This window comes from Schistocerca gregaria, chromosome 8 (assembly GCF_023897955.1).
Source record: "Schistocerca gregaria isolate iqSchGreg1 chromosome 8, iqSchGreg1.2, whole genome shotgun sequence".
Lineage (NCBI taxonomy): Eukaryota > Metazoa > Arthropoda > Insecta > Orthoptera > Acrididae > Schistocerca > Schistocerca gregaria.
This window is the reverse complement of record NC_064927.1, coordinates 489,111,854-489,132,809: the sequence shown is the minus strand read 5'-3', so window position 1 is coordinate 489,132,809 and position 20,956 is coordinate 489,111,854. Positions and strand designations below refer to the sequence as shown.

General features: G+C 38.6%; 1 protein-coding gene across 1 annotated transcript in view; it reads right to left on the bottom strand.

The window, feature by feature from the left end:
* Nucleotides 1–914: 914 nt before the first annotated feature.
* The window catches only part of LOC126285384 (IST1 homolog), a 38,239-nt gene continuing 18,197 nt past the window's right edge, over nucleotides 915–20,956 (bottom strand). Inside the window, exons 5-7 of the mRNA XM_049984723.1 lie at nucleotides 11,138–11,326; nucleotides 10,863–10,931; nucleotides 915–1,644 (exon numbers count right to left, since the gene is read on the bottom strand). Of these exons, the coding sequence (XP_049840680.1) occupies nucleotides 1,453–1,644; nucleotides 10,863–10,931; nucleotides 11,138–11,326 (450 nt within the window). The 3' untranslated portion in view covers nucleotides 915–1,452. The remainder of the gene's footprint in view (nucleotides 1,645–10,862; nucleotides 10,932–11,137; nucleotides 11,327–20,956) is intronic.

Below are 20,956 nucleotides of genomic sequence, written 5' to 3'. Positions count from 1 at the left end.
TGCTGATAATAACAGTAAGTCAATGGCATGGTACCACAAGATGAAACACACCAATTCTTTGTTAAAAAGTTATAGGATCCATTTTCTTGGGGCAGAAGATAAACATTTCTCATAAAATATTTGCCTTGCAGATATAACATAAATGCCTAGGTTGCTGTGGAAGTTATCAGAATTAACAATGTGGAATGCTGTCATGATGAATTTATTTATTTAAGTGAAACAAAAGATGCTGTGTCAGAATAATACTTATCAATTGGGTAACTCAGTTGGTAGAGTACTTGTCTGCGAAAGGCAAAAGTCCTGAGTTCAAGTCTCAGTCTGGCAGGAAGTTTCGTTTCAGTGTACACTCTACTGCAGAGTGAAAATCTCGTCCTGGAAAAATAATACACAATGGAACAAGCAAGGAAGGGCTAGGAAGCAGATGCAAAGATATAATTCATAGCCAAAACAAGTCTCAATTTAATTTTAGAAAGAGATTTCTGAGAATGTACGTACGAACAGCACTGGGTGTGAGTGGACTGTAGATTTTGAGAAATCAAAAAACAAGCGAATCAAAGTGTTTGATGATGTAATATGAAAAGATAATGAAAATTAAATGGTCTGATGAGATAAAAGATAAAGCACTTTTCTGCAGAACTTGTGAGAAATGAATATATTCATGGGAGAGACCTCATCAAAATGAGACAGAAAAGAGAAAAGAACTGAATCTCTCTCTCTCTCTCTCTCTCTCTCTCTCTCTCTCTCTCTCCTCTCCCCCTCCCCCTCCCCCCCCCACCCCACTGAGTCATAACAGCAGTAGGTAATAATAATGCACATAATGTGCTTTCATTTGTTACATATTTGAGTAGCAATTCACATATAACAACTCATTCAGTTCTGGCACAAAAATACAAAACACATTATAATAGGATAACTCTTGTTAAAAATATTTAAAATTTTATTTACAAGCACAGTACAGCACTCAGAAAATGTCTCCAGATGATACAACTTTGTTGATTAGCACTGTTACATTTCAAATGCAGATTCACAGTGTTGCTAGCATAAAGAAAATTAACAGCAGAAAAATATATTTTGTACAAGTATTTTGTTTTAGCGATCAGTCATCATAAACCCCACAGAAAGGTCATGGGGAAGAACAAACAAGCCATAAAAGAACATATTTTAAATTCAGTTTTATAGCAGTGTACAAATATTATTTTCTTTCTTTCTTGCTTCTATTTTCAATCTTTTTCCAGTCACATCTCAACTGTACTATTACTATGCAATTCTTATGGTTCTGTCAATAACAACAAAACACAAAATAAATGAAAGTACTTTGTGTTTAACCACTTTTATAATACAAAAAGGCCTTCTGATTTTAAGAGGTTTATTACTCTGTAAGCACAAAGATCTGACACTGTTTCGTTATGAGGCAAACAGCACCTGGAAACAGTTAATGCTCGAGTTATACAATTACTTCTTCTTCTTCAGATCTTCAAAGCGTCGTGTTAAATCATCAAAATCAATGTCATCTGAAGGACCTGGTGCTGATGGCGCAGGTGGAAAACTGTCTGTTGGCACAGCAGGGAGTTCAGGCAGTTCTGGATAGGTGTCTTCCCCCGGAGACATTTTTGACCGTGGAGCTGGTTTCGGCTTTTCATTGCTCTGAAATGATTCCACACAATGATTAAAAAATGAAGGGCAGAATAAAAACTGGTATAGATCTTATGACTGACATTGAATTTTCTCAAGAGCTTAGAAAGTGCACCTACATTCGATAGGAACGGGAAATGAATATGGGTAAAATGAAGCAGGCATTCCTGAATCACAAACTTCCAGATGTTTGCTGAATCACAGACTTTCAGATGGGGAGGGGGGGGGGGGGGAGGGGGGGGGAACAAAATACAAAGTTGATGGGTTCTTGAAGGTATTTTTGTTCCGTCGTTGCAAGTACAAAAATGCGTGATTTTTTCACTAGATGCATTTCGCTTTATTGAGGCAAAGCATCATCAGTGGTCTGTAATTAAGTTATTTACATTTTGATTTGATTTTAGATTGAAAAACAGTTCATTAAGAATAAGTTGATTTGTACTTACGGTGATAATCAGTTGTTTTCTCGCTTACATAAGGAAATGCCATCTGCTAGCACATTGTTGTGTTTCTGTGTTAGACACTGATAATTTTGGTCTAATTTTTAGTTTTTCTGCAACACTATGCATTTCTTATGTTTTTTATAACACACTTTTGGGCACATCACTGTGTTCTGTTTGTTTTTGTACTGTTCAGAACATGTTGTGGTTTGTGTTTTATAGTGGTGCCAACATAACCTTTACACTATTTGTCTTTGCCCTACAACTTTTTTTTACATTAGGTTATTGTATGTGTGAAATTCTATTTAATTACATTTCTGTGTGTTTATGTACTGTGTAAGAGTAGGGAAGGGATAGCGATGAAGGGAACTTTTTTTGGTAGGACAGGGAGAAACCATGATTAATGGACATAAGTGTATAGCAATGTGAGTTAGACGAGACGGTGAAGAGTGAGAAGTGGAATTAAATTATGATTGGAGGGGGAGGGGGGGGGGTGGATTGTGAGGATGAAGGATGGAAAAGGCTCTCTTCTTTTTCATGTAATTTCATCAAATTTTTGTATAGGGTCTGGTTTCCAATATTTATTTGGTCATTGAGCACCTGTTTATTTTGTGCTAATGCTTTTTGTATGTGGAAATTTTCTTTGAAAGGGAAGTGGTCTCTGTCTGTCCTGATTTTTATGATATTCATATATTTTTCAATACTGCTTGGTCTCTGGTGTTTATGCTTGGATGATCCACAAATATTGAATGATTTGTAACATATTTAAATGCTCTGATGTGTTCTTTACATCCTGTGTGAAATGTCCCGCTAGTCATTTCAATGTATATCTTCTCACAACCTCTGCACCTCTCCTTTCCTACTCTTTTTTACACAGTACATAAATTCACCGAAACATAATTAAATACAATTACATGCACACATTAACCTAAAAGTTGTAGGCCAAAGCCAAAGTAGTGGAAAGGTTATGTTGGCATCACTACAAAACACAGACCACAACACATACTTAGAAGTACAAAAACAAACAGAGTACAGTGGTGTGCATAAAAATGTGTTGCAAAAAACATAAGAAATGCATAATGTAGCAGGAAAACTAAAAATTAGACCAAAATTATCAGTATCTATCGCAGAAACACAACGACGTGCTAGCAGATGGCATTTCCTAATGTAAGCGAGAAATCAACCAAAAACCACTGTAAGTACAAATCAACTTATTCTTAACAAACTGTTTTTTGATCTAAAACCAAATCAAAATATAAATAACTTAATTACGGACCACTGATGATGCTTTACCTCAATAAAGTGAAACGTGTCTGGTGGGGCGGGAGGGGGAAATAAAAATTAAAAAAAAAAAAAAAAAAATGAATTTCTATAGTTGCAACGACAGAACAAAAATACCGTCAAGAATTATAAAGCAACTACGGACAGTATGGCCACACAAATGAAGAATTAATGGTTGATGGAATTTTCAGGAACTGTAATTGGAACAGTGAAAAAGAACTAAAGGTCTAAACCGTTATTTTGATAACTCTGCCCATCTGAGACAAGTGTTCTCATCTTTGACAACACACATTAACTCTTTTTTTAATGTACACCACCTTTGTTTATCATTTTCTCTTTTCCACTAAAGGAGAAATTTTTCTTTCCTTAAATATTAGCAAGAATAGAAAGTTTATCTGTCTCTGTTTTTCGATTACTGCAAAAGGATTCATGAAATTGTATGAGGTCTGTTTAAAAAATCCCAGAACTTTGTCCACATTTTTCTACACTTCCCTTTTATTTATTGTGCATGATCTCCTTTGAAATATTCTCTTTCACAATGGCATTTCCACTTCTGGTAACAGTCTTGGTAATCCTCTTGCTGGATCGTGCGAAGTGCTTCTTTTACTTCATCTGTCTCTGCAAATCTTCATCATTTCAACAGGATTTTCAACTTTGGACATAAGAAAAAAGTCCTCAGGAGTCAGTTCCGGAGAATATGAAGGAAGAGGCAGCACAGTGATTTCGTTTTTTGTGCAATAGTCACACAGCAGCAGGGATGAATGTGTGAGTATGCTATCGTGATGCAAGAGCCCTGAACTGTATTGCCACATTTCAGGCCATTTCCTTCTCACATTTTTTCACAGGCATCGCAACACATCCCAATAGTACTATCGATTAACAGTTTGTCCCTGTGGCATGATTCTTGATGAACTAATCCTTCAAAGTCAAATAAAACTATCATCATGGCTTTGACATATGATATGAGCTGACGAGCTGTTATTGGTCTTTGAGAACCTTTCCTGACCCATTGTGAAGACTGAACCTTGGTCTCAACATCATTCCCACAGACAAACATCTCATTACAAGTTATGATTCTCTTAAGGAACATCTCATTCTCATTTGCGTGATCCAAAAGCTCTTCACATATTGCAAGGTGAAGGTCTTTCTGATCTTGACTCATGAGTAGTGGGACAAACTTGGTGGCAACGTCATGCGTTCCAAGATGCTGTGACAGGATTTGATGACACGATCCAATTTAAATGTTAAATTCTACTGCAATCTCTCAACAGTCAGTTTTCAACTGGCATGCACAATTTTGTTGACATTCTTCATATGAGCGTCATCAGTATATGTCAAAGTGCATCCTGTATGAGGGTTGTCTTTAACTTCCATCTAGCCATTTTTAAGCCGTGTGAACCAATCGCAAGACCAAGTATGGCTGAAGCACTCATCACTGTAGGCTTCCTGCATAATTTGTTGTGTCTATTTGTGTCTACGTATAAGTTTTCTTGAGTTTTACACAAAATTTAATGCAGATGCCTTGCTCCTCCAACTTTGCCATCTCGAAATTCGCAGACTGTGTGACACAACATTGTACTCAATACAGCACTGTAAATAACTAACAGAAGTCTAACAATGAAACTTCCGGCAATTACACATTAAACAATGCACATGCAGGGATTCCAACGCCATTGTGAAATGGGATTGGAATCCCAACATACCACTGGTACGTAATTATGAATTTTCTGGGATTTTTGGAACAGACCTCGTACTGCAGAGAGAACAAGCCAATTGCCTCCTTAATACAGCTGTTTTATGAGAGGATATGAAAGGCAGCAAAGAGGAATGAAGTCTTGTTCAACAGATTCCACTGAAGTTCCTGGATCTTACCAATTCTTTACAGAAAAAATGCATGAAATGTGGAACTGTACTTTTCCTTTGATTAACATTTTTCTCCAACACTACTACATTGCAAAACTCTGTACATCAATTTGGAAAGATGAAATGTACTAATAGTCTGGACAGCTTTCTTTGACACTTCAGCTTCCTACACTCTAATAGGTACAAGCTATAGAATTTCTGAAACCAGCATAATAGTGTTGCTGCGAAGTTATGCAGTTAATAAACAGTTCAGTGCACATGTAGAAACAGGACAACCTTCGGATGTTCAATTTAAGACTTCACTTTTTTAGAAAAAGTTGCTATACATATCTATGCTATACTGCTGGCCATTAAAATTGCAATAAAAGGGAGGACAGAAAATAATGAATTTTAGTCACTGTATAGTTACATGATTAAATTTTTAGGTGAGTATAGGATATGAAGTTTAGTATACAGAGCAGCCATCTCTGGTGACAACAGTGGCTTTAACCTGGCTGAACAATGAGTTGATCTGGTCTCAGATATGTGTACGTCATTCCAAGCTGCATTAACTCTCTGCCAGAGTTAATCAGTCATAGTGGCTGGCTAGTGTTGGTGTACCAGTCTTTAAGCAAACCATGGGCAGATGTTTTGAATGGGCGAGAAATCTGGAGAATGTTCTGACAAGGGCAATACACCATGGAGACCTTGAAGATAGAACACAGCATGAGAACTACATCATCTGTCTAAATTACCAGCTACATGAATTTGAGGAGATCATGTTGAGTTTACAGTAGTACCCTAGTTCATAAGAGTAGTTGCTGTGCCCTTATGGTGGTGATGAATGCAGTACGGCAACATTCATTCTCCTTGGTTCTTCATACATGAATATATCCATTGTGATGCTATAAGCAGAAATGGACTCATCTGGAAAGAGAATGTGGTGCCACTCCTGTCTCCAGTGTTGCCGTTAGACCCACTGCTGTTGGCATACTCTCACTACTGCTGCAACAATGGTTACCATGTTGACTGTTACTGGTGCGCCATAAGTTGCCTTACTGTGTATGTATGTATGTATTCTTGGCTACAAACAACCCACTTTCTGACTCAATGTACGTGACATGGCTGTAGGATGCACTGTGGCCAAGCAAACAACATATCTGTCCTCTTTGGTGTTAGTCACGTGAAGCATGGAGATCCTGCATGGTCCTTAGTATGGTACTCCTGAATCTATCAATTCCATATCTACATCTGCACTCTGCAAACCACTGTGAAGCTCTTAGCAGAGGGTATGTCCCATTGTACCAGTTATTAAGGTTTCTTCCCATTCCACTCACGTATGGAGAATGACTGAATGCCACTATGTGTGAGCTGTAATTATTCTAATCTTATTCTCAAATCCCTATGTGAGCAGTACACAAGGGGTTGCAGTATATTCCTAAAGTCATCATTTAAAGCTGGTTCATGAAACTTGTTAGAAGACTTTCTTGGGATAACTTATGTCTATCTTCAAGAGTCCACCAGCTCAGTTTCTACAGTATCTCTGTGACACTTTCCTACAGATCAAACAAACCTGAGACCATTCATTCATGCTGTCCTTCTCTGTAGATTTTCAATGTCCCCTTTAGTCCTATTTGGTACAAGTCCCATTCACTTGAGCAAGTTTCTAGAACTGGTTGCACAAGTGATCTGTAAGCAATCTCCTTTGTAGGCTGATCGCATTTTCCCAGTATTTTACCCATACACTGAAGTCTACCACCTGCTTTACCTATAACTGACCCTATGTGATCATTTCACTTCATATCTTTACAAAGTGTTACACCCAGGTATTTGTATGAATTGGTCAATTTCAAGAGTGATTCATTCATACTGTAGTCATGTGATACTATGTTCTTTCACTTTGTGAAGAGTACAATTTTGCATTTTTTGAACATTTAAGCAAGTTGCCAATCTTTGCACCACTCTGAAATCTTATAAAGATCTGACTGAATATTTATGCAGCTTCTTTCAGACAGTTGTTCATTACAGATAACAGCATCATCTGCAAAAAGTCTGAGGTTACTATTAATATTGTCTGCAAGGTCATTAATATACAACATGAACAGCAAGGGCCCCTACATAGCAAAAAGTCCTCAAGTCACAAATTTCACGTGTTATGCCACATGGTTGTACTTTTGACAATAAGTGTAGGTGTTGTACTGACTCAAATGATTTATGGAAATCAAGAAATACTGTCTCTACCTGACCGTCCCTATATGAAGCTTTCAGTATGTCATGTGAGAAAAGTGAGAGTTGGCTTTCAGATGATCGATGTTTTCAGAATCCATGCTCGTTGGCACAGAGTAGATCATTCTGTTTGAGATACCTCATTATGTTTGAGCTCAGATGATATTCTAAGATTCTACAACAAATGGATATCAAAGATATTGGACAGTAATTTTGTGGTCACATCCACTACCCTCCTCCTTGACTTGTATGACCTGTGCTTTGCTCCTAGAACTGGGCACGATTTTTTTGTTCAAGGTATCTATGACAGATTATAGTTATAAAAGGGGCTAACTCAGCTACAAATTCAGTATAAAATCTGATAGGGATTGCATCAGACCCTACAGCTTTGTTCAGCTTTAACAGTTTCAGCAGTTTCTCAACACCACTGACACTAATATTTGTTTCAATAATCCTTCCAGTGGTAAGAGGATTAAATTGGGGACGTTCTCCTTTAAAGAAACAATTAAAATTGGTGTCATGCACTTCAGCTTTTACTTTGCTAGCCTCAATTTCAGTTCCTATCTCATTCGCTATGTACTGAGGACTAACTTTGGTGCCACAAAAAGCCTTTGCATACAACCAGAATTTCTTTTGGTTTTGTGAAAGATCATTTGACAGTATTCTGCTACAATAGTTACTTAAAGCTTCATGCATTGCCCTCTTGACAGTCAAATGCGTTTCATTCAGCATCTCTCTGTCTCTATCCCTATACTTTGTTTTATACCTATTACACAGTAATCTCTGTTTCTTTACGAGTTTCTTTAAAGTAATAGTATACTACGCATGGTCCATCCCATTATGAACTGTTCTACTGGATACGTATCTATCCAGTGGATGGTCAATTATTCTATTAAACTTGAGCCACAATTGTTCTACATGCTCCTGCCCTGTGCTGGAAGTTTCAAGTTCCTTATTGAGATATGACAACAAATTGTTTTCTATTTTACTGTACATATATATCTTTCTGCCTTGTTTAAGTTGTCCTTTGTACTTTGGTAATTACTGTTGCCACAACCATGTCATGGACACTGACACCAGTTTCGATGTGGACATCCATCACATCTGCAGGACAGTCATGAGATCCCGACAAATGCGAGTGACAAACCAGAATAGTAAACAACAGTCTCAATAGGCCATGATCCCACTGCTGTCAAATAGACACACATGCTGGTAGCTGTTTCATCTTCTATCTTCTCACAAACAGTCAAAACTGAATTAGTTGGTGGTGAATCTTCAGGGTTGTATGTTCATTGTAAATAAAATTTTGGTTCTGGAATAAACGCTTCATTGTTTTCTGACTGAAGAGTATTTTCTGAACATGAAACCCAATGTGCGATCTTTTCTTATGTACGAGGGTCATTTGAAAAGTCCATGCAAAGTCTGAGAGATGGCACCACTGGCGTATATCGAGGTCATGTTTAGTTAGTAGCATATTTAGAAAGAATGCACACTAAGTTTCAGCCACATCGTCTATTTCTTTGTGTTTGGCATTCATGTGAATCAAGGAAGTCGAGTGATTGTCAAAAAATAGATGAAAAAGAATTTCATGTGGCAATTAAACATTACTTTAGGAAAGGCAAAATCCCTCAATAAACTAAAGAGAAGCTTGATAAACACTATGGTGACCCTGCACCTTCGATTAGAACAGTTTCTAAGTGGTTTCAAAATTTTCAGAGTGGCCATAAGGTCACAAGAGATGCTGAATGTTCTGGACGCCCTGTGGAGGTTGCGACTCCAGAATCATTGATAAAATCCATGAAATGGTAAAGGATGAGAGAAGAGTTAAGATATGCGAGGCTGTGGGCATCTCGAATGAATGGGTACATAATATTTTGCATAAACATTTGGACATGAGAAAGCTATCCGCAAGATGGGTTCCACGATTGTTCACACTTCACCAGAAAGGGAATCATGTGAAGTGTTGCAAGGACTGTTTGCAGCTGTTCAGGAAGAATCCGCAGGACTTTAAGCATCGTTTCGTCACTGTGGATGAAACATGGATACATTAATATACTCCGGAGACCAAACAACAATCTAAACAATGGGTTACCAAGGGAGAATCTGCAGCAAAAAAGGCGAAGCCCATTCCTTCAGCTGGAAAGGTTTTGGCGACTGTCTTTTGGGATTCACAAGGGATAATCCTCATTGACTATCAGGAAAAGGGAAAAACTATTACAGGAGCATATTATTCATCGTTATTGGACCATTTAAAAATCGAGCTGCAAGAAAAACACCAGTGATTGGACTGCAAAAAAGTCCTTTTCCATCACGGCAATGCACCAGCATACACCTCAGCAGTTGTGGTTGTAAAATTAATGGAAATAGGATTCCAACTCGTTTCACATCCCCCCCCCCCCCCCCCCTATTCTCCAGACTTGGCTCCCTCGGACTACCATTTGTTCCCCAATATGAAGAAATGGCTGGCGGGGCAAAGATTTTATCCAAACGAGGAGGTGATCGCAGCTACTAATAGCTATTTTGCAGACTTGGGCAGTTCCTATTGTTTGGAAGGGATCAACAAATTAGAACAGCATTGGACAAAGTGTATAAGTCTAAAAGGAGAATATGTCAAAAAATAAAAAAGGTTTCCCCCAAACATGTAAGTAGTTTTTATTTTTGCACAGACTTTTCAAACGCCCCTCGTACAGAATGCAGATAGCAGTAATTCCACTTACTTTGAACAGTTGCACTGAAATGTTAATCATTTGCCTACATAAGGATGTAGTATGCTTCATACCAATTGGTTGGTTGCAAAATGTTAATCATTTTCATATCTAAGTATGTAGTATGCTTTATATCAATTGGTTGGTTGCTGCATGCCACCTCCATAATGTTGCAGTTTCAAAGGCCCACACTTTACTGTGTATATCTATTACTTTGTAAATGAATTTATCATCCATTATAAGAAACACTGATGCATTCTTTCTTGATTTCCATGTCACTATTCCCAATAACACTGATAGCAGTACATGAAGAAGGCAGAGTTTATAGCCACTGCACTATTCCTCTTCCTATGGAAATCTATGAGCAGGATGAGACTTGCTTCCACTGGTCTGCACTATAACGTTAGCAAATAAAAGTGCTCACATGGCACTCTGAAATACTGTGTGGTTACAATTAAGTTTGTAATATGCCTTCAATGTCCGTGGGGGGAGAGGGGGGGGGGGGGGGGGGGGAAGTAGCTTGATAGTTTCCATAGAAACTAAGGACAGGCAACCCTGTCACCAGTGGTTAAACAAGCTTTTGTGTTTCAGTTCCTTTCTGGTATCTTTTAGACACACACACACACACACACACACACACACACACACACACACACACACACACACACACACACACACACACCTGAAATCTATCATTTTTAAAGCATCAACCATTTGATTTAGCTTAATAAACATTTACCTGTTTGTTCTGGTCTGGTAAATCAGGTGGGAAGCTGAAGTTATATGGTGGAGGTAAGTCAGTATCATCCTGCAAGAAGACACATAAAAATAAGTTAAAGATTGAACATGCAGTTCAATCTTAAGTCTGTGACTATAGTAAGATAGGATAGTGAAATAAAAGGAAAAAAGAAATACATTAAAAACAATTTATTTTTTCAAAACAACATAGCAAGTATATTCCTGTGTTTATTGATTAAAAGAATAGCTGTGTTGCCTTAATGAAAAACTACATACCTTTATGCTGTTGGTAGCTGTATTTAATGTCTTGGCATCAAACGAAGCGGAAGAAGCAGAAGGTGGAATATTGTATGAGAAAGGAGCTCCATATGGTGTGCTGTTTGGTACCGGAGGTGGTGGACTTACGAATCCTCCTGCACTACCACCACTTGGTCCACTAGATGTTCCACCAGAAGGAGGAATGTTCTGTACAAATAACATCTCCATTGTTAAGGTATACAATATTAATTTACACTGAAAATACCATTATGTCAAGAAAATGTACGGAACTGATAGCTACAGCGTATTCTTGTACATACCAAAGAGTATTAGCCATACACAGTGCAACCTACACTAACATCTTGGGAACATTACAACACGAAAGTTTACAAGGAGTTCTGTGACTGGACTGAAGTTGGGAGTATTAATTACGTACCGGACAACACACAAATGTTAGTGATTACAAAACTGTATACAATTGCAAACTTACAGTATTACATATGGTGTTAAGTCTCCACACACTACAATCATAGCCTCTAAACACTGTGGCCTGAATATATTCCCAGGAAATCATCTTTGATGCCATTTCTATGAGATACCACAAAGCATCAACAGTGGTTACTTGAGGACTCTGGAGAACAAGTTACTGAACATTCACATCTCAGATGTCTTGTATGTGTAACGTATCAGGTGACTGTGTAAAGAAGAGAAGCACTGACCTTTGTTATTCTTTGAAAAGGTTTGCACATTCCTCATCAAAAAAATGGCTCTGAGCACTATGGGACTTAACATCTATGGTCATCAGTCCCCTAGAACTTAGAACTACTTAAACCTAACTAACCTATGGACATCACACAACACCCAGTCATCACGATGCAGATTCCTCATCACATGTGGTTAAGAGTTATGATGTGAAAACATACCTAAAAAGCAGGCAGTGCATTGGAACTAAAACCTCCTGTATGTAGCATTTGCTACTCACATGCACTCCAAAATCACCACATTACATGTCTGTCCATCATGTCAATCAACAACTGACTGTGATCACTAGAATAATGTGTCACATTATTCAGAAGCATGAATCTCCTGGAAACACTACTTTTTTTTCACTTAGCTAACCAGCACAGAAATCATAGTAGTTACAAACATCAAATGGCACGAAAGGGGTTAAGAAGGAGGTGAGAAAGGATTGTAGGTTGTACCCAATCCCCAATGTTATTCAATTTGTACACTGAGCAAGCTCTCAAGGAAACAAATGAGAAATTTGAAAAGGCAGTTAAGAGTTCAGGATGACAAAAACTTTAAGAAGGAACTGATAATGTCTTGAAGAGAGACTGCTATTTAAAGCCATATGGAAGTGACATTGTGCATGTGCTGCTCAGCATGCGCGTTCATAACAGCTCCATGCGCTGCGTCCCGCACCCTCCACGGTGAAAGCTTGGCGTATCGGTATCAGGTCAATTTTCATCTTTATGCAGATAACTACGCTGACTACAAAGTTTCTCTACAACAGGATTCCAAGCAGAGTTTAGCTGATAACTGCTATCTCGATTAATGAGAGTCTTGTTGTCAGACAATCTTATTTCCACAGATTCATTGATAAACGATCTCCAAAAGTTTGAGCTCCAAGTGAGTCATCTTTCGCCCTCCTTCCAAAATTTTATCACTGGTGGGATCCGTTAAAGACGACCTGGGCTTGTGTAAATCAGGTGTTTACAAAATTCCCTGTGAATACGGCAAATCATATATAGGGCAAAAAACACGAACTGTGCAGGAACGCATTGTGGAACACCAACGGCATACTTGCATTCTCCAATCCACCAAGTCCGCAATTGCCGAACATTATATTTCCACAGACCATTCCATGAATTATGAGGACACAAAAATTTTGGCCCATACATCAAACTTTTGGAGCTCGATTATCAATGAACCTGTGGAAATAAGATTGTCTGACAACGAGACTCTCATTAATCGAGATAGCGGTTATCAGCTAAACTCTGCTTGGAATCCTGTTATAGAGAAACTTCGTAGTCAACGTAGTTATCTGCATAAAGATGAAAATCGACCCGATATCAATACGCCAAGCTTTCACCATGGAGGGCGCGAGGCGCAGCGCATGCAGCTGTTATGAATGTGCACGCTCAGCAGTGCATGCGCAATGTCATCTCAGTATGGCTTTAAACAGCAGAGCTCATCGCGTACTCGCCAGTACTACTACAGTGGCACTCATCTGAAGATGGCCAGAAGGCTCTGCGCTGAAATATCGTGGCAGGACGTTACTGATACCCGGCAGTTCTGCGTTTTTATGGAACATCACTTTGGTTTACTCCGAGACGTTACTGATATCTGGCAGTTCTCCCATGTTTTTGTGGAACAATCAGTACGCCGGGGAAGCTTTAAACATCACACAAAGCAATGTTGTTCGGACATGGAGGAGATACAGAGAGACAGGAACTGTTGATGACATGCCTTGCTCAGGCCACCCAAGGTCTACTACTGCAGTGGATGACTGCTACCTACGGATTATGGCTCGGAGGAACCTTGACAGCAATGCCACCATGTTGAATAATGCATTTCGTGCGGCCACAGGATGTCAAGTTACAACTCAAACTGTGTGCAATAGGCTGCATCATGCGCAACTTCACTCCCGACGTCCATAGCGAGGTTCAGCGTTGCAACCACAACACTATGCAGCACGGTACAGATCGGCCCAGCAACATGCCGAATGGACCGCTCAGGACTGGCATCACGTTCTCTTCACCGATGAGTGTTGCATATGCCTTCAACCAGACAATCGTCAGAGGCGTGTTTAGAGGCAACCCGGTCAGGCTGAATGCCTTAGATACACTGTCCCAACAAGTGCAGCAAGGTGGAGGTTCCCTGCTGTTTTGGGGTGGCATTATGTGGGGCCGACGTATGCCGCTGGTGGTCATTGATGGCACCATAATGGCTGTATGACACATGAATGCCATCCTCTGACTGATAGTGCAACCATATCAGCAGCATATTGGTGAGGCATTCGTCTTCATGAATGACAATTTGTGCCCCCATCACGAATGTCATGTCAATGACTTCCTTCAGGATAATGGCATCGCTTGACTAGAGTGGCCAGCATGTTCTTCAGACATGAACTCTATTGAACATGCCTGGGATAGATTGAAAAGGGCTTTTTATGGACAACGTGACTCACCAGCCACTCTGAGGGACCTATGTCGAATCACTGTTGAGAAGTGGGACAATCTGCACCGAGAGTGCCTTGATGAACTTGTGGATAGTATGCCCCACCAAATACAGGCATGCATCAATGCAAGAGAACATGCTACTGAGTATTAGAGGTACTGGTGTGTACAGCAAACTGGACCACCAACTCGGTCTTGCTGTATGGTGGTACAACATACAATGTGTGGTTTTCATGACTAATAAAAAGGATGGAAATGATGTTTATGTTGATCTCTATTCCAATTTTCTGTACAGCTTCCGGAACTCTTGGAACCGAGGTGATGCAAAACTTTTTTGATGTGTGTAATTCACGGTGGCCACAACAGAGAGGATATAAAATGCAGACCAGCAGTAGCAAGAAAAGCTTTTCTGAAAAAGAGGAATGTGTTAATATCTGTTATAAATTTAAGTGTTCGGAAGTCTTTTTTGAAAGTATTTGTCTGAAGTGTGGCCTTGTATGGAAGTGAAATGGGGACAATAAGAAATTCAGACATAAAGAGAACTGAAGCTTTTTTAAATGTGGTGCTATAGAAGAATGCTAATGTTTAAGTGGGTAGATTGAATAATGTAAGAGAAGATACTGCATTGAATTGGGGAATTTTTTTGAGCATAACTTGAAGGTGTGGATGATAGGGCACATCCTGAGGCATCAAGGGATTATTATTTCTACAATGGAAGAAAGCGTAAGGGCTAAAAATTACAGAGGGAGACCAAGGGATGAATACAGTAAACAGGTTTAAACTGATGTAGGCTGCAGCAGTTATGCAGAGATGAAAAGGCTTGCACAAAATAGACTAGTGTGGAATATTAGTTCTAGACATTGTATTAAAAAAAACTGTAATGTCTTTTGCTGCAGTATTTCCCTTGGTTCAACAGTAAATCAATATTGTTTCTCAGACTCACATTATGTACTAGTTTGACAGAGAACAGTGTAAGGTATTTACACTTATATTAGCTTTCACCTATACCATCAAAGCAGCAAAATTACTTCAAGACTTGTACTAAAATATGTTTTTTTCCCCTACTGTGGCCAGAAATTATTCCAATGCACACAAAAAAATGCTGTGGACACAAATTACTAACTAAATTAAAGCTATTCGATGATCGAAATATAGCCTAATCCTCTGAAATAAAGTGGAAAGAACAGTAACTGTGAGCTGGTTTCAGTAATTTGTATTTTCAGTTGGTATTTTTAAGTCACAGTTAAACTTACCCAAAACAGTTAACATTCAAAACATATCAAGCAATTCTTTTCTGAAGCTTCAGTGTCCAATTTGAGCTTCCTACAACACAATTTCACTGCCCATTATACACACATTTTTTTCAGTTTCATCCCACTGAACTAAAAGCAAGTTTTTATGTTATTTAAGGTACTAAAGAATTGAGTTGTCCGGAATACTTTTTGTTCCACAATCTTCAATCAGGATAGAAGTATGACACTTCCTGACAGATTAAAACTATGTGCTGGAACAAGACTAGAACTCAGGACCTTTGCCTTTCTCAGGCAGGTGCTATACCAGATATAGCAAAGGTCCTGAGTTTGAGTCTCAGTCTGGAACACAGTTTTAAACTGCCAGGAAGTTTCACATCAGTGCACACTCCGCTGCAGAGTGAAAGTCTTATTAATGGAGATGTAGTTCCCCACATGCTTTTAATCCTGCCAGACTTATTGACAGATCAATCAATATAACCACGCGTACATCTGGTGTGGTCACTAGGCGCAGTGTGGACATTGTTATTACCCATAGTCGATGTTTGGCAAGCACATGGATTTGCTTGCTACCTAATGTGATACTTTCTTTGCTTACCGTTCAACTGACAACTATGTTTTCAATGATGAACTGACGGAATATGGGTGCATGGAAAGAGAACATCGTTCACAATGAAGTGATTTCCAGTCAAACCTACAGCCAGTGTTCTGCTGTACTAATGTGAGTGTTAGTCAACAAGTACTGTATTGGTGAAGAGTTCTGATATTTTCTTGTAAATAATCTGTGGATGATAAAATTCATATTGTTAAAGAAGCAGACATAGAACATATATCTTTCTTTCTGTCCTCACGAATAGAGGTTTTACTTCTGCAAACTTCAACACATAAAAAAAATATGTTTGATGATTTGTTGGTTATTGGAGTTAAGAAGAGTTCTACTAAATTATGTAGAGATTTAATTACTTTTGGAAGCATCCCATACCTACTAAAAGTTTGTGTTTAGCATTTTCAACATATCTAATTTGAACTTCCTTCGTCTGAGAGACTTGGTCAAGTTCAAAGTGGTTTACTTTAATTACATTAGATTACTTTAACATGCTACATCAGCATCAGCCTTAACTACATTTACAAATAATTCACCAAAGCATTCTGATATTTCAGCTGGGTTTACAATAATTTCAGTTCAAGTTTAATGTATGAAACTAATGCCTAATTTTGATTTCACAAGAGTCCACAATACTATCCATCAACTGCCACACTCTGTAGCATCTTTAAATGCATTTTTGTAACATAAGACATACTAAATTGAATCCTTTTTATTAATATATTTGAATTCATTGTATAACTGACTTTACCTGGTGCTAGAAACTCTCATGCCTTGAGTGATCCATTTAATCAAACTTTTTATCTTTTTTTCATGTGATTTTAGGCAGAAAGGTTTCATTAAACATATCTAGAAAGCTACCTAAGAATTTGTCCAACTTATTACTAAAAATGAACAAATTTTCTTAATTGAGGTGAACTTTTCCAAAATTATTCTTGTTTGAAATTTTACTACTTGTTTCTGAAAGTTCAATGAGCAATGTTAAGTGGACTGACATTCCTAAATCGAAGCAGCTTTTTAACATTTTAATAAAGGTAATTGGTTGAAATATAGTCAACAACATGTCATTGACGGCTTCAGAGACTTTTACTCTTAAGTTACATTCTTTTTCGTATTACAGCAATCTTTGATGTGCTACTGATTTTGCTTACAATACTGGTGTTAAAAGATACAAGTTGTTACTATATTTTTCTTCCTTTTATTATCAAGGGCTTAAAGTAAATATTGCCATGTAGTCAGAAAATTTTTTTTGCAGCCTTCTTTAGTATTCTGTAAATTGAATCTAATACACACAGTTTATCTGCTGACTTAGGTCTGCTGCTGAAAATTAATTATCTCACTGTATGCACATTATATACACAATTATTATACAAGGGTCACTCCAAAAGAAATGCACACTATTTTTTTAAAAATCCATCTTTTATTCTACATGTTTGAAAGTTTTACAGTGCGTAGATACATCCTTTAGGAACAATATTTTCATTTCTCCACATAATTTCCATCCCTCTCAACAGCCTTACGCCATCTTGCAACCAGCGCCTGTATACCCGCACGGTAAAATTCTGTACCAACCTGTTGGAGCCACTATTTGGCAGTGTGCACAAGGGAGTCATCATCTTCAAACCTTGTTCCACAAAGAGAGTCTTTCAGTTTTCCAAAGAGATGATAGTCACAAGGAGCCAGCTCAGGACTGTAAGGCGGGTGTTTCAGTGTTGTCCATCCGAGTTTTGTGATCGCTTCAATGGTTTTTTGACTGAGATGTGGCCATGCATTGTCGTGCAACAGCAAAACATCCCACTTTTGCCAATGTGGTCAAACATGGCTCAGTCAAGCTTGAAGTTTCTTCAGTATTGTCACATATGCATCAGAATTTATGGTGGTTCCACTTGGCATAATGTCCACAAGCAAGAGTCCTTCAGAATCGAAAAACACCGTAGCCATAACTTTTCCAGCAGAAGGTGTGGTTTTGAATTTTTTTTCTTAGGTGAATTTGCATGATGCCACTCCACTGATTGCCTCTTCATCTCTTGTGAAAAATGATGGAGCCATGTTTCATCACCTGTCACAATTCTTCCAAGAAATTCATCTCCACCATTCTCGTACTGTTCCAAAAGTTCACTGCATACCGTTTTTCTTGTCTCTTTGTGAGCCCCTGTCAACATCCTGGGAACCCACCTGGCACAAACCTTTTTTCACGCCAACACTTTCAGTATTCTGCAAACACTTCCTTGTTACATCCCTATGTAGCGTGACAGTTCATTCACTGTTATGCGTCTATCAGCAGTCACCAGTTCATTAACTCTCTGCACATTGTCTGGAGTGTGTGCAGTACGAGGCCTGCTGCTGTGAGGACAATCCTCAATACTGTCGTGCCCACATTTATCACGTAACCTGCTTACCCACCGACTAACTGTACTGTGATCGACAGCAGCATCTCCATACACCTTTCTCAACCTCTTGTGGATGTTTCTCACTGTCTCGTTTTCACAGCACAGGAATTCTACGACAGCACGTTGCTTCTGGCGAACATCAAGTACAGCAGCCATCTTTAAGACATGCTGTGATGGCACCACTCCTGGGAACAGGTTGAACTAAGTTTGAAAACAAGCAGGAAGGATGTATCTACACACTGTAAAACTTTCACACATGCAGAATGAAAACTGTATATTTACAAAAATAGTGTGCATTTCTTTTGGAATGACCCTCTTACATAGCAGTTAAAACTGGTTTGAACAAAAAGAGAGATGAAACCACGATAAATCTGTATTTTGGATTGGTCCCATAGGTTTTACTTCATGGTGTAGTTGGCAACTCAGTGCATGTGAAAGGGTGTGATCCAAGTTCACAAGCCAGCCCAGCACATAGGTTTAACATTTTAACTTGTCACAAATAACTAATGCAGGTTAGAGGGTTCAATCTCACGTTATCTCACGTTACGTGTCAATCTAGCAAAGACTCTCTTATATTCATGGAGAGGACTGTGCGAAAATTCCTATTTTCAGCTTGACAACATACTATAATAGAGTCTATACAGGAAATATTTACTCTGAAGCTCAGTTTCATGTGTTTTGCACTTTGTAGTATCTCTAATTTTGTTGTAGACAAGATGCTAATTTATTTTGCAAACTTTCACTCCCCTGGTGCCTTACAGAATTAACTTTTACAGAATGCAACTAAATCAAAGAATTTCTGCAGGTAAACGATCAATAATAATTTCAACACTTAAGAATTCCAACCAGGATTTTCCAATGTTTGACAAGAATTTTGTTACAAATAGACAAATACATACCTTGCAGAGTTTTCTTCAGGATCTTGAAATTGTTACACCTACTTTGTAATATTTGTTCCTTAAGTGTTATTTGCAGTTAATCAGTTTGAGTAAATTGTGATTCAAACAGCCACAACCAAAGAGATTAAGTGTTACACAGACTCTGAATCAATGTTTAAGAGTCATTATGGAGTTCTTTATGTGGTACAAATATCTTAACAAGCTGCTGGCAGGCAAAGTACAAAATTATACATCTTTGCATATTCAAAAGAAAATGAATAGCCACATTTATTATTAATCAGATTTTCTAGACTCAAGAACTGAATATTCCTGTAAACAAGGTAATACAAAACAACATCCATTGTAATAAGTTGTTAATGTGTGCAGATAATCATTATTTGTTGATGAAGTAGAGTATAGTCACACTAATACACTGCCTGTCAAAAAAAGTGAAACAGTAAAGAACACAAAGGACACGGTCTGATGTCAGTGTAACTTCACATGGGCATACACAATTGGTGGATATGTAAACAGCCGGCTGAGTGCATTAGCATTGTATGCATTTAATGCTGTTACCAGATCTTGTACAGTATACAAGGGACATGAACAGTGTCACACATTTGGTAATCATTGTGAAGGACACAGAGATGCTGTGTATTTGTATGAGACAGGGTTATCAGCACTTGACAAGAGTCTGGAAGGGGCCATACTGTGACTCACCATTGGGCACTCAGTCAAATCAGTAGCCTGACATTGAACTGCAAAGGAATGTGGAGGAAGGCACACTTGCCATCAAGGTTCTGGTTGACCACGTCTGACCACAAGGATGCAACCCCTTCACAGCTATGCCTGCCACCCTAGAACAAGTAATGGACTCCCTGAAACATTCTGTCATCCCACAGCCTTGGTTGGAGATTATCAGCAGATGGACTAGCGAATACGGTCACACGTGTAGGCTGTCATTAACACCACAACACAAATGGCTGCACATGGAGTGGTTCAATGACTGGGAAGCAAGGAGTGCTGGCGAATGGCATCTCATTGTGTTCAACAATGAATCACATTTCTGTACTATCTCAGATGACCATTGTCAGTGAATATGGCAGTGGCCTGGGGAGACATTACTCCTAGCTTCATGATGTCGGGAGCCATCAGGAATGACTTCAAGTCACAGACAGCAGTGACTGAGTAACTGTGATGCCACAACAGTATGTCATGGACTTCCTGTGTTCTCACATATCCCATTCCATGCAATAGTACCATGGTGCCATTTCTCTACAGAACACTCGTCCACATATGACATGTGGATCTATGAATTTTCTGCGTGATGTTGAGGTACTTCCCTGGCCAGCACGAGCTTTACGTTGTACTGAATCGTATTATTTGTCTTTCCTTTTTTTATATATGAGCTATATGTAAACTGAATGAGCTATACATAGAAAACACTGCCAAAAGTAAGTTAACAAGTTGTTTTGCGGCAAGGATAATATTTTGATACATCGTTAAATATCAGTTTGATACAAAGTAAGAAATATG